The following is a 14,943-nucleotide window of genomic DNA, read 5'->3' as shown; positions in this document are numbered from 1 at the left end:
TAAGATGACAATGAGTTACATGTCATATGAACACATGAGAAATGTTATGAGCCATATGAAAGAGAAAGTATATGTGATACATGAGGGTGAATCCTATGTGACATATGAATATGAATTCATATGAAAAGTGACATGAATTACATGAAAGAAACTACGTGATTACATGTATATGTGAATGAAACCATGAGCTTATATGAATATATGATATGGTTACATGAATATGTAAAAGGATATAAAAGATAATGCCCATGTTATGTGTCATGAGAGCTAGGGGTATAGTTGGCATGCCAAGAGTCGAGGGTCTATGTGGTCCTTCGAGATATATATGTATTCTTTGGAACATGTGTGAAGTCTGGTGAGACACATACTTGATCCCTAGTATATGTATATGATTCTTAAGGAGTGATATGTGGTCCTTCGGGATATATATGTATTCTTTGGAACATGTGTGAAGTCTGGTGAGACACATACTTGATCCCTAGTATATGTATATGATTCTTAAGGAGTGATATATAGTCCTTCGGGACATTATTATATGGCACTACGGTGCAATTCTACGCGGCACTCCGGTGCAATTCTACGTGGCACTTCGGTGCAATTATATGAGCTGTGGTGACAGCATTAGTGCACAACCTCTATGTACTCGCATATCTTTAGTTCTCACATGAGTATCATGGGCTATTAAATAGATAATATTAATAAAGTGATAGGATAATATGTTTGTTCCCTTGTGGAATTTCATGTGTGATATTGATTGTACAAATGGTAACTTATAAGACTATATGATGAAAGGAATCAATGATAGTGATAAAATAAGAAAGAAATGAAGATGATAATATAATTGATTGGGTGTACGTGTTTTATGATAATATATATATATGGTTTACCTGACATGGTATGTGTATGTGCAATTGGTTATGGTATATGTTATATGATATGGACATAAGAGATCATAGGAACATGAGATAAGATATATGAATGATAAGGACATATATGTATGCATATATTCGTTACATGTAAAAGTATGAGTGGTATGAAATGATAGTAAGAATTGTTTAGGTATGATTATTAGTTACCGTTTACCTTATAAGTTTTTATGCCTCACTAAGTCTTCGACTTAGCGTGTGATTGTTTCACACGTAGGTTCGAGAAGAGTAAAGAGTAATGCGGAGCAAGACAGGTCAGTTCTCCTTACCAAATGTCAGATCAGAAAATATATGTACTGGTTATAGAGTGTAGTTGGCATGTAGTCTAAAGATATAAATTGTATGAACTCTGATATATTTTGTAAACGTTTTGAATGAGTTAACTGTTATCAAAGTTTTTAAATTACTCACTATTTTATACGAATAAATATTTGAAAAGTCAATGTGACACTTCGGACTCATATCCGGGTCGGATACGGGTTGGGGGTGTTACACAACTGATATAACAGGGTTTATAAAATATACAAGCCCTTCAAAAACTATTGAGAAGTACTCTGAATCTTGATTGAGTCTGGACCTTGATCTATCTATTACTCCTCGAACTCCCGATCTACTAACCTACCCACGAAAAACAATCTCAAGGCTGAGCTAACTAGCTCAACGTCACACTAACAACTAAAACATACTAAAAGTTTATCACTGAAATGCTCAAGCTAGCAAGTATGTTGCTATCTGGTTTACTGCTATTTGGTCTACTATTATTTAGTCTACTGATTTGTCATGTTATAACTCACTCTCTACTCTATGGTAGACATCATGGCGCGGCTGAGGGTTCTGCATCTCGGAGCTCACATGCTCCTCTAGTCTATCGAGAATGTGGCCCTCAGAATCTCTGCATCGGACATCACCCTATCGACTAGCCCACTCCTTGAGTGTCGGACCTTGCGCCCAAACTAGTCAGCATAAAGTGCCTTGCGCACTCCCTAAGGATATCCAGATTGAATCTATACTTTTGACTCTGCTATATTTTTTAAAGGAACTCGGGTGTCCGAGTCATTTTCCCAAGCATTCAAACATGACTAGTTTTATTTCACCCTACTTTATTCTCGTTTCTACGTTTGAATTTAACATAATTAATCTTCTCACTTGAAGTCTTATGTGAGAAAATATTGAAGTGTTGGGATACCTTAAGTCTAATTCATTTAGAAACCGACATTTTTGCCCAAAACAGACTGAAAGTATCGATACTAGCCCAAGAGTATCGATACTCCTGAAAAAGTATTGATACTTTATATAAGTATTGATACTTTATATAAGTATTGATACTTTTAAACATTTTGTTCTGCCTAGTTTCGAAACTTTCTGGGAGTTTCGAAACTATGACCCAAAGTTTCGATACTCTTGAAAAAATATTGATACTATCCCTACAGTATCGATACTCTACCTGTAGAAGTCATAAAACACATAGGAAAATACTATATTTCAATGCCAAATACCCTAATGGGGTCTCTAAACATTTTTTTAAAGTCTTATGTGATATTAAGGGAGAATAACTAAGGTTTAGAAACATGATGAAAACATTAAACATAAAATCTATCATAAAAGGCTAATAAACATGCTCATACTCAACTTTCAAGTTAAACTTCTTTCTAATGATCCTACAACTGGTATGAAAAAGTTAATAGTGTGTTACTTGAGCTGCTAAAAACTCTTCTCAATCTAACGTAGGGTCACATTTTCGTTCCCCCTGCCTTTGAACTTCATTCAACTTCCTTAACTAATTTAAGGGAAGAAAAGGGTTTACTAACTTATCTAAGGCTTAAAACAAGGTTGAGGTTACTCTAAACAACTCAAATTTACAAGAAACAATCTTAAATCTCTAAATCCCTTTTATTTCTTGAAAACTCATTTTTGAAAAACTCAATCAGATCTTAAGATTAAGGACTCTATTAAGGGATGAAGATTGAGGATTTTACCTTGGTTTCTTCAAACTAGGCACATGTCTCTAAAAACTTGCTCCTTTTTGGTTTACTCTTGGAAAGAAAATAAAAAAAAGAAGAGAAGAGAAGAGAATAGAAGAGGAAATGGGAAACAAGTTTATGGAAGGTTCATGTAAATTCCATTTAAAATAAGGGATTTTAACATTTAAAACCATCAATGGGTAAATTGGTAATTTGGTCCCTCTCTTTTTAAACCCAACTTAAATCTATCACTTAGCTTAACTATTGGGCCTACCTTAGGTCCAATACTCTAAAGAATTAATCTAAATTGGCTTGGAAAATCTAATGGACTCTACTGACGAGTCTTAGGTTGATCGAAACTACTAACCTGAAATTTGGGGTATTACAAAAAATGGCTATCCCTTGTTCCCATATGTAATGGGGTAAGGGGGAGGTAAGATAGTAAGTTGCTCCCAACACAAGTTGAGAGAAGCTTCTGTAGAAGACCTCCGAATTATGAAATGTCATCCACGACCTCAAGGTTAAGAACCTTGTACTCTACTATATATATATATATATATATATATATATAATATACCCTATAAAATAAGTATATGCGGCGACTAGCAGACGTAGAAGGAGATTAATGAATGGTTGATGCTTTAATGGACGGCAAAGATTTTCGTATTTTGTTTGGTTTGAAAGGTAAAATAAATGAAGATTGCTTCTTCTTTTTCTTTTTCTTTTGGAGATTCCATTGTTTTGAGTCGGCCAAAGCATGCAAATTGCGTTAATCAAACGCACCGCCCAGCAACCCCACTTTTTCTATGTTTTTGTTTTCTCTACGACTTTTCTTTTTCAGAAGGTTCCTTTGTCATTTTCATTTTTCATTTTTTTAATTTTTAATTTTTAATTTTAATTTAATTTGAATAATTAATATTTTATTCGTTCCTTCAAAAAAAATGTTTTTTTAATCTATTAAATAATCTATTTATTATATAAAATTAATACGAAATAATCCAAAGGTGGCATTAGATTTTCCACTTCCTTTTAATAAAGTAGAGGATATATTCATAACCATAATAATATGATAATGATGATGCATGTCCTCTTTATTGTGAACCTACCATTTCATTTTATTTCCGTGCAGATTATTAATAATATAAGCGCCACCCTTCTATTTGATAAAGCACCGCCTCTGCTTCTGCCTTTGTTAGTGTTTTTTCTCCTTTGCTGGACTTCTTTCTGCTGCCATGTCGTTCAGAGGATTTAGTCGGGTATATTTCATTATGTTTTGCTTTGCTTCTTTCGGTTTCATGGGTTCTTTTTTGTTTGTTTGTTTAATTCCTTTTGAGATTAAAAAATGTTTAATTTGATAGTTCTTCTACTGTTTTATGTTCTAACTACGAACAAGATTCTGTTTTACAAACTGATTTTGCTTCTTTGTTCAAAAGAAAACATAATAAATCCTGTGCTGGAATTGATTATATTATGTTATAAAACATGGATTATCAGTTAAATGAATGTATTACAACAAGTATGGTTGTGTGGCCAGCCGAATGCGACATCAGGCATGGGAGTTGCTGATCACACCAAGGATACCTTTCTGGAGCTGAAAAGGAAGAAAGTTCATCGCTATGTGATATTTAGGATCGATGAGAAGAAAAGGGAGATTGTGGTTGACAAAACTGGTGCCCCTGCTGAGACGTACGATGACTTCACTGCATCCCTGCCCGAAACCGACTGCCGATACGCCGTCTATGACTTCGATTTTGTTACGTCTGAGAATTGTCAGAAGAGCAAGATTTTCTTCATTGCATGGTAGATTTTTGCCATTGACTCTCTTTAATACAACAAACTTTATAGCAGTGATTACTTGCTAGTGCAAAGGGCATTAACTTTATAGTAGTAATTTCTTGTTGTGTTTTGTTGATCAGGTGCCCTTCATCGTCTCGAATCCGAGCAAAGATGCTTTATGCCACATCAAAAGACAGGCTTAGAAGGGAACTGGATGGCATCCATTACGAGATTCAAGCAACTGACCCTACAGAGATGGATCTTGAAGTGTTAAGGGATCGTGCTCATTGAAGCTAGCTGTTTGTAATTTTAGCTCTTCCATTCCAGGGATTAGTCCTTGTGGATTCAATTTCTGATGGAAAATACCGTATATTTTAATCCTTGAATAACCAGAATCTGGTGAAAGCTGATATGAAGCTCTGGGTTAACATCACCTATGCTGCTATGGATTCAGATTGTTTACTGTCTTCTTCTGAATTAGTATAACACTGTTCATTCTGACTAGTTGCTTGATCATTCATCGCATGATGTGCAAGTAGAAATCCTAATTATGCATTGTGAAAGGTAAGACGCGAGGAATGAAGAAGATGAAGGTCTTGGGATTTTGACAAAATTCGAAGAGAACCGAAAGCTTTTCATTAAAAGTGTAAAAACAATACATCATAGACTTGAATACAAATAAAAAAGTTTGGGCCTTATAAAGAGACCCGTTGGGTTATAACCGTCTAACAGACTGAATATCATATATCCCTATCCCGTAACAAACTTTCAACGACACGAACCAAATAACGTAAATGAATTATTGTTATTCCTTGAAAATATTTAAATAAATATTGACTTATACTTACTCCAGAGCAATAAAAAAAACATTCAACAGTTTAATCACAACTTATATCCAACTGATTAAACTCAATTGAATTTAAATTAAGAGTATGTTTGTTTCATGAAAACATTTTCTGGAACATGTTTTATGGTGTTTAGAAGATGCTGTGTAAAACATTTTTCACTAATTGATGATTTTTTAAAAATTTATTTATTAAAAATATTAAATACAATAAATAATATTATTTATCATAAAAACTTAACATTATTTTTGAAATATTAGAATAATTTATTCATTATTATTAAAATATTATTTCTTTGATTTCATAAATAAAAATATTAAGATTAGTACATTCTATTCAAATAAAAATATTATAAATTACATTAATTATTTATTAAAATAAAGAGTATTATATTATATTTTGAAATTTATTAATTAAAATATTTTAAATATCTTTATTAAACTATTATTATATTATTTTATTAAACACATAAACAATATTATTCATTATTAATAATTTGATAATATTATTTCTATGAAATAAATAAATAATATAAAATTTATTAATAATTTATTATATATTATTAAAATAAAAATATAATATCTTACATTATTATAACATAATTGAGTATATTATTATAAATATAAGAAAATATAATATTACATTATTAGAAATATTAATAAATATATTTTAAATATTTTAATAATTAATATTTTGATTAAAATGATATTAAATATTATATAAATATTAAATATATAAAATAAAATTATTTTGAATATTTAATTTTTAGAGTGAAAAATTCAAAAATTACTTACGAAAAATAAGATCGTAAGTCATTTTTTAAAAAATGCAAAAAAAGTTCTATTGATTAAGAAATTGTTTTATATTGACCGATCAATTTTATTCAAATCAAACACTGAAAAATGTGAAGAAAAAAAAAGAGAAGGGGATTTAGAAAAATGTTTTACTCCAAAAAAAAATTACATGAAACAAGCCTGAAGTGAATTCTTAAGCTTAACTCCTGATAGCAAAATCCTAAGCAATTGTTCCGTTTTATAAAACCATTTTTGATTACTCTTTCCGAACTGTATTCAACCTGAAATCGTACTAAAATGTTTGGGAAAAGATCTTACACGTCTCAAAACGATTTTCTTTTTAAAATTTTTAAAGTAGATCCACAGTGTTGAAAGAGGTGTGCTGGGGGGGGGGGTTTGGAGAAAATCCAGATTCACAAGGATTAGCCTTGTATCTATTACAGTACGCAGAGGGCGTGTCGAATTCCAGGCCAGCTTCTAGTTTTGAATACACAACCCCCACACTGTTTTGCTTTCTCTTCGGATGTCATAATTTAACAAACAATGAACCCCCATCTGTCATGGAAGCCGCTGCTCCGTAACGAACTTAGTCAAGCTTTTTTTTGTCACCGAATAACGTTGAATAAATGAATGAATCATTTGATAGTAAAAAAAGTAGTTAAATTGAATGGTCACCATCAATAAATCTGATTATCACAATTAGAAAATTGGAGGGTGGGATTTGCATGATATTTGCACATTTTCAAACGTCCTTTCTTATTTGTCCTTCTAACCTTCCTGTTTTTCTGACACGTTGAAAGTATGCTCTGTCCAGCTTTGACAACCAACAAAGGCACAAAATTTAGTAGAAAACGATAGCAGGTAAACGTAATCGGGGATTCCAGTTCCAACTTTTCTTCTCAATCCAAATGCATGGGAAGTAATAACCAACTAGTAATTGTTTCTGTGCTTTTGTTTCAAAAAATTAGGATGCGCCTTACCTACCAGTTGTTGTTTGGTTGGTTTCATTAAAACAGTTTTTGAACAAGGGTTCCAGAAACATAATCATTTTCATTAAAAACAATATGATATTTCGTGATGTTTTGGATGATTCTGTGTAAAATATTTACTGTTGTTTGATAAATATTTAAAATTTATTCATTATAAATAATATTATTCACCGTAAAAAAATTAATATTATTTTTAAGATGTTACAATGATCAGTCAACATTCCAAATCAAAGTTGGCTAACGAAACGCAGCTTCGGGTATATTCAACTTAAAATTCTCTAGATTGCGCAGCTAAGCTTCAAACAAGTTATCCAGACTGTAATTTTTCATGTTTCAACTAAAAAATAAAGGAAGAAGGAGAAACAGAGCGCACCTGTTGAAGAAAGTCCGCATGAGAACTGAGATTACATCTACCTTGGAAATTATATGACAATGGAGGGAAAAAAAAGAAAGAATATATACATATATTTATATATATGATGGCTGTTTTAAGCTAATTTAATTTTTTTTAAGCAAGAGCTACTACTTTCAGATGTGCTCAAAAGTTCCTCCAAGTATTCAGACCCTAAATCTTCTAACACCACCACATTATTCTTTGCCTGCAACGGCGGCTGCTTCTTTTTATTTCTCTTGTCCGTCGATTTCCTTTGTAAATAATTCCTCAGCTTTAGTTCTGTGGCCGGCGATGTACCTTCCTTGCAATCGTAATTCATGGTCCGAAGAGACTCCCGGACTCTTTCGATGGGGAAATTGAGCACTGCCTTCGGACCCTGTGTGGATAAAGCCGCTTGATCATAAGCTAAAGCAGCTGCCTCTGCACTGTCGAATGTTCCAAGCCAAACCCGAATGCCATGCCTCGTCGAATCCCTTATCTCCGCCGCATATTTCCCCCATGGTCGCTTCCTTACACCGCGATACGATGTTCCCTTCCTGGGGACTTCTCCTTCATCGAGTGGTCCATTGGAAGCAGATTCTGATGATTCTCTTGAGCCATCACCATGAGAAAGACAAGGTAAATTTTTGGGGTTTCGGGTGTTAAATGAAAATAAATTTTGGTCGTTATTTAATGAGAAACAGTGAATCAAACCTGGTGGAGAGTTTAGGGAGGAAGGATCCATAATTCCGAGGGACAACTCCACTAATTTTTGCTTCTCTCTGGCTTTATGAACTATAAGTTGCTTTAGTTAGGATCTCACCTTCGTATTTGTATTGGTTTTATGTGTGTGTGTGTATATATATATATATATATATATATAAACCACAAATGACAATCTCTCAAGCAGGTGTCATATATTATAATGACGACGACTAATATATTATGATGGTTTCATTTCCATATACAGCAAATTCACATGAACAAGCTGATGACCTGATTTTTCTAAAATAAATTTTGTGCTGATTAGACCATTGTTGTGGGCTAGTTTCGGGAAGAAATTTATGCGGAACATACTCAAGCAGTGGGCTAAGCTGGAAACAAAATCCTAGACCCATCAAGGCATTCGACCATTGTTGTGACAAATGACCCACCTCCCATTTTGGACCACAGTCCCAATAAGAAACCATGTATGACCAGACAAAGGTAATGAAATATATCGAACCAACCCAATTACTTTGGAACAGTCTATTGACCTGGGTTATTCAGGATTTGTAAATCCCATTTTAAAGAACAAGGAGACAAATGAAGGCTTGCTTAATCTCATTGACTATTGAAGGTGAACCTTTGTCAAACTGAATAACAAGAGTCCAATACTTCTCCATTTCGTGCTAGTTTTCTGAACAAAATTCAAATCATCAAATATATATATATATATACATATACGCAATTACGCATGCATTATGATTCTAAAAGAGGAGACTATAATAAAATCATATCAGCAAAATTTATGCATCTATAACATAACAATTCTAATATAGTTTAGAAAAATCATTCAAGAAAATTTAGAAGACACGTCAGCTCTATGACCATCTTCCTAAACAATACCCTCTCACATGTGCATCTTTGCAGACAGATCGAGCATTGAACATGCTCCTCGACTCTTCTAAACAATAATAGTCACCAACAAATGTAAAGTTTCAAGGGAAAAAATTCAACTAGAATCTTCCATTGAAAACTACACGGCCAACAAATACTAAAAGTTGTGCAATATTTACAACTGGAGCCAAATCAAGCTTAATGTCACAGTTGAATCATGGTTATTTAAGGAAATTATTAAGACAAGGTTATCGTTGATCTCTTATTAGTTACATTCACATCACTTTCTTCTATGTCTATTTTTGAACTCTTGCTGGCTCCATTCCCATGGCCAGTGTCCATAACTTGAAAAAAAAAATCCCATATTAGGTCTGCATTTTTATTTCCATAACTTGAACGAACCCCTTGGGACATGCTTCTTCTCTCATTCTTCCGAATTATGGATTTATATATATATATATATTTTAAATGAAAGACAAATGATCCATCAATCATGGTCCAATGTCGTCAAACAATTACAACTCAAACAACATGCAACAACTTGAACTCTTCTTCTTTATTACATCCGTTGAAGTTTCCTAGTTAGGGCTGTAAAAGAAATGATATAGATCACAAAGTTATTAAAATTTAATTTTATCAAATTTTGGTTAATATTAAAATTAAATAAACTCGATTCGAGCTCGAATTTGAAATAAGTTTTAAACAATTCGAAACGAACTACTTAATATATGACTTGAAAAGTTCACAAACAACTCAAATATATATATATATATATATATATATATATATATATATATATATATATATATATATCATTTTAAATTTTTTAATTAAATAATTAATAATATTAACAATTATATGTTGTTTTTTAATATATATAATAAGTTTTTCTTGTACTTAAGTTTCATATTTAAACTCAAGTTTAAGTGTCAACCAAATTAAGTTTGAGAATATTTCTCAATTTTTTTTAACTCAAGTCAAATTTTAATTTTTATTTGAGTTTCATTTAAATTTGATAATTTTAAATTCAATTTTAAATTTTTTGAATTAAATCGGGCTAAACAATTCACGTGTATTCCTAGCAAACGAAATTGAACATATTCCAACCGTCAAGAATGACCCAGGGTTTTCGTTTTTTCGTCATGGCAAATAAAGGGCCATTGACCCTCTTTTTAATCACCACATCCCATGCCAATATATTATAAAGCGCTACACTTGAAACAAAAACACCAACAAAACAATGGAAGCATCTCAAGGAGGGAAGAACAGAGAGATCAACAATGGGGAGGTTCGATACAGGGGCATTCGCCGGAGGCCATGGGGGAAGTTTGCGGCGGAGATACGTGATCCAACAAGGAACGGAGCTCGAATGTGGCTCGGAACTTTTGAGACGGCTGAAGAGGCTGCGAGGGCGTATGACAGGGCTGCTTTTGCATTCCGGGGTCACTCGGCGGTCCTCAATTTCCCGAATGAGTACCAGTATCAGAACCCATCCTTTCCACCATCTTCAGCCTCCTCATCTCGAAGGAATCCCCACAGAGAAAGGGGAAGTGAAGTCATCGAGTTTGAGTACCTCGACAACAAGTTGTTGGAGGGTCTACTTGATACACAAGATAACAGGCATGGCCTGTAAATTATGAAGCTATGGATTATCTTAACATGGAAATAATTTATTTGTGTGTTTTTCCTTCTATTTTCTGTTGTAAACAAGGGAGATTTCAATTAACCCATCCTGTTTTTTCATTATTTTTATTGAAATTGCAATTGTATTGAAAAGTTCATGTAGTAGGAAGTGGCGGCTCTGTAAGGTCAAAATCACGTGCCAAACAAACTAAAAAGAATCATAAAATGGATATCCAAAACTCGACCAAATCAGCCTAGTCAACTTGGAGTCGCCATGTGGGGCCAAAGTTTAACAAAGAAATTATAAAATTTCCAGTTCTCAAGAAATATATACAAAGAGCATACTGAAAATGCTTCATTCTTTTTGGGTTTCATTTATTTTCAAAATCAAGAAGCTCCTCCAGCAATTTATCGTCTAAATACTCCAACTCCAGCACTTGTCTTTCATGATCCTTTTTGCATTCCACATGTTCAAACAAAGAAGATGATGATGATGAAGAAGAAGGGGTAGCCGTAGGGGGGGAATTTAATCCCCTAGGTGAAATGATATGTTCATCTAGGAAATTGAGAATAGCGGAGGGACCCCTCATAGAGAAAGCAGCTCGGTCGTAAGCACGAGCAGCCTCCTCCGCTGTCTCGAAAGTTCCAAGCCACACCCGAGGTCCACCCCGCATCGTTGAGTCCCGAATCTCAGCCGCGTATTTCCCCCAAAGCCGCCTCCTTACGCCTCTATATCAAACGCCGGACTCCGCCTCCCCGCTTTCTTCTTATTCTTCTGTTCCATTGGCGTGGTTTGAGGTTGAAACAGAGCATCAGCTTCACTTCGACATTTATACTAGGCGGCAAACGCCATATAAACAAATGGGAAGATTTAACGATAAGTCAATAACAGCAATGTTTAGGATTAAAGAAATGCATGTTTCTATGCGTAGCATAAGTGACGTGAGCGGTGATATCAATTCATTACGTAGGCTCAACTAATCGTCTGTCTTGGTGACATATTCTTCTAGCCATGTTTGGATTATTTAAATAAATAAGATGTAGTAGATCTTTAGAGGCTCTGAATCTGGTTGATATCTGTTCACTAAAATACTCTTCCAAGGGGAGGTCAGATAGATGATTCGTTTGATGATAATCGTCATGCTTTCGTGTAGGGGGTGATGTGATTTTATTGCATCCACATGTTTGATCATCATGGTTATGCCATCAATCCCTTATGTCACCACCATTATCAAGGAAAATAATTGAAGCATAACAACAGAATCAAAGTTGGACGGTGAAATATAAATTTTTAAATATCAGATAATCAAAATAAAAATAAAATAAAAATTGAGTGATTAAATATATATTTTAATTCAATAAGAAAACAGTTTCAATTCAATATGATTTTTAAAATTTTCAGATAATTTAATTTCGAGTGTCCTACGTAACGTCAGTTTTGAAATTGTTTGATTTTATCCCTAGTTTCATATGTTTTATTTTAGTATAATGTCATCCATTTATTCAGTGAATTGTATCAATTTTAATCTCCCATGATTCTGATATATTTGATAGAGTCTTTGATAAACCTGATTTTTAAATGAATGTTAAAACTGTTGTTTAATGACGACTTCAAAGAAGAAATGTACATAGGATAATTTGAGTGATGTATCAAATCATGAAAATAAAGTGTATAAATTCCTAAGATTCCTATATGACTTGAAACAAGAATTTAAACAGTAACATGAAAAAAATTATCAAATATTAGTAAGTGATGGTTATACTTCTCTTGAAGTTGATAAATGTGTTTTTTTTTTGGATAATTCGATTTTATTACCCAAATATCTGTATACAAACAGCTTGTTCAAGAATACAAATAGTATCTACTTACAGCAGAACATAATTCAGCTATTCAATACCCCCAATGACTACAAAGTATAGTATTAACACTATCATTCCTATTAATACTTCTACCCCTTAGTTGGATAGCAACATTGTGTTTTTTTGGATAAATGTGTTTATGTTACACTTATTGGTGCTAAATATGTGATTATATATCAATGTCGTATTTATTCTCAAAACTATGAGTTGTCACTTAAAAGATATAAATATTTTATTTTAAATTTTGAAATGAAAAATATGGGAGAAGCAAATGTTATATTAAGAATTCAAATCATAAGAAAAGGTAACAGTATATAAGATATCACAAGAAAGTTATGTTAATTTTTTTAAAAGAAATTTGGTTACTTTAATATCAAATATGTGAATACTCTTTACGATGTTAACAGGGGTGATGTAGTAAAGTTATTAAGATATTTGGAAGGTATCACAAATTACAGTATTTTGATCAATTGATCGATTGATGAATTAGAAGGATATAATAATGATAATTGGATTTTGACTCGGATGAAATCAAATTCACTTGATGAGATTTGTCATAAATTAATTTGTTTGAGCTCAAGATTTAGAAGGACCTAAAGGGTATTTAAATTAAGATATTTAAATCAATTAACAATAAATTTAATATTTTGAATCAAAATATTTTTTTAAACATACAAATATTAAAATGTTCCTTTTTATAATAGAGAGACTAAAGCAAACATTTAAATGTAATATAAAAGCTTCTAACAGAATTCTACCCAAAATATTCCTTTTATTGTACATAACTCCCTGAAGTATTTTTATCATTAATGATTCAGATCAAACTTCATCAAATTCAGGTTTGCAATGAATAAATTTAATTAAAACAAAAATTCCATTAAAGTATTTGATTGTTTTTGTAGCACGTGACATTGCTGTTACTCCGGTAACACAAGATCCAATACTTACAGCACCAAAATTCTGATTTAAATCCAACTAGCTCGTTTCAAAGCTTTTCAACTCAGTCTCCTTTTTAGCTTGTAAATCTCTGACTCTAGCTATAATCATTTGATAAAATAGCTTTTATAAATATATTAGTTCACCTACGAAAAAAATAAAGTTCTAAATAAACGTAGACAAGGAGTTGGGCTGCTGGGAAGACGAGTGGGGACTAGGGACCATCGTGACAAGTGAGAGAAATTGGATTCTTCTATTGAAATTTGTGGAAATAAAGAATGAATGTGTGGGCAATTGCTGGGATAGATTATATCCTGAATATATATAGGACAAAGTGAAAGAAAGGAATTTGAAGAGACTGACAGGTAGCATTAATGTGCGTGCACCAGAAAGTTTTAAAGTATTGCCCACTATGTTCTTCCATTAAGGCCATTCCATGTTCCTAGTACAATGCACCTGCCTGCTCTCTCCACAAATATTTTTGCTGACGCTGATCGGATCGCCACCAGCACGAAAAACCCGGATCAGACCAACTTGGGGCCTCCACTGCTGCTTGGAGATGGACCGAGGGAATATAGGCAGCCGGTGGCCCTTAAAATATTAATTTTTTATATCTTTTATTAATAATATATTTTCAACGGATGCAATCTTTTAGATTTTGAGTTAATTTTATGATATGTCATTCTCTTTCAATAATATCTTTTTAAGGGTTTGAATATTTTTTTTTTGTTAAGGTGATTACAAAGTATTGTTTGTTTTAAATACTTTCAACAATTTTATAATAAACGCTCAATCATACTGTTGTAATTGTTTGAATTATTTTTATTTATTAATTAATAATCAACGTTATAATAGAATATCTTTTAATATTATATATAATATATAATTTAAAAAAAAGAGTGATTAGACTCATCAAGTGATTTTAAATGATCTTTTGTTAGAAAGTAAGTTATGTACGATTATGTTGATAACGTACAAAACGAAAACATGATATATAGACCTTATTAAAAAAACTTCTTAATCCTATAATACTCTCTAAAGGTTATGAGTTTAAACAACTATGTCTGTGGACTGGGAGTGCGTGCGCATTTTTAATAATTAATTTTTTTAAACATATAACACCTTGTAATCGCTCTACATAGAATATTAAAAGAAAAAGCGAGCACTTGTATTAGTGTTAACTACTATCTTTTACACATTAAAGCGAAAGTGAGAGGTCAAAATTTATATTAACCCAACATTTGAAGAAGGAAAAAAATAT

The 14,943-nt window shown here is 32.5% G+C and overlaps 4 protein-coding genes across 5 annotated transcripts; 2 read left to right on the top strand and 2 right to left on the bottom strand.

Annotated features, from left to right (window-relative positions):
* Nucleotides 1-4,031: 4,031 nt before the first annotated feature.
* On the top strand, nucleotides 4,032-5,167 carry LOC120186237 (actin-depolymerizing factor-like). 2 transcript variants are annotated; one of them, XM_039190228.1, is made up of 4 exons: nucleotides 4,032-4,143; nucleotides 4,422-4,687; nucleotides 4,804-4,954; nucleotides 5,054-5,167. In XM_039190228.1, exons 1-3 carry the CDS (start codon nucleotides 4,120-4,122, stop codon nucleotides 4,952-4,954), a joined length of 441 nt encoding a protein of 146 aa, XP_039046159.1. In that variant the 5' UTR covers nucleotides 4,032-4,119; the 3' UTR covers nucleotides 5,054-5,167. The 2 variants fall into 2 exon arrangements, with proteins under 2 accessions (XP_039046159.1, XP_039046157.1); XM_039190226.1 differs by having other exon boundaries at nucleotides 5,004-5,167.
* A 2,612-nt stretch (nucleotides 5,168-7,779) lies between these two features.
* Nucleotides 7,780-8,409, bottom strand: LOC120186350 (ethylene-response factor C3-like). Its single transcript, XM_039190305.1, has one exon. It carries the CDS (start codon nucleotides 8,407-8,409, stop codon nucleotides 7,780-7,782), a length of 630 nt encoding a protein of 209 aa, XP_039046236.1.
* A 2,094-nt stretch (nucleotides 8,410-10,503) lies between these two features.
* Nucleotides 10,504-10,896, top strand: LOC120186255 (ethylene-responsive transcription factor ERF098-like). Its single transcript, XM_039190240.1, has one exon. The coding sequence runs from the start codon at nucleotides 10,504-10,506 to the stop codon at nucleotides 10,894-10,896; it is 393 nt and encodes a 130-aa protein (XP_039046171.1).
* Nucleotides 10,897-11,257: 361 nt separating this feature from the next.
* On the bottom strand, nucleotides 11,258-11,560 carry LOC120186349 (ethylene-responsive transcription factor ERF098-like). Its single transcript, XM_039190304.1, has one exon. The coding sequence runs from the start codon at nucleotides 11,558-11,560 to the stop codon at nucleotides 11,258-11,260; it is 303 nt and encodes a 100-aa protein (XP_039046235.1).
* Nucleotides 11,561-14,943: the final 3,383 nt, after the last annotated feature.

The sequence above is a fragment of the Hibiscus syriacus genome, unplaced genomic scaffold (genome assembly GCF_006381635.1).
Source record: "Hibiscus syriacus cultivar Baekdansim isolate YM2019G1 unplaced genomic scaffold, ASM638163v2 tig00113337_pilon, whole genome shotgun sequence".
Classification (NCBI taxonomy): Eukaryota; Viridiplantae; Streptophyta; class Magnoliopsida; order Malvales; family Malvaceae; genus Hibiscus; species Hibiscus syriacus.
Note: the sequence above shows the minus strand (reverse complement) of the source record. Positions and strands in the feature narration are given on the sequence as shown.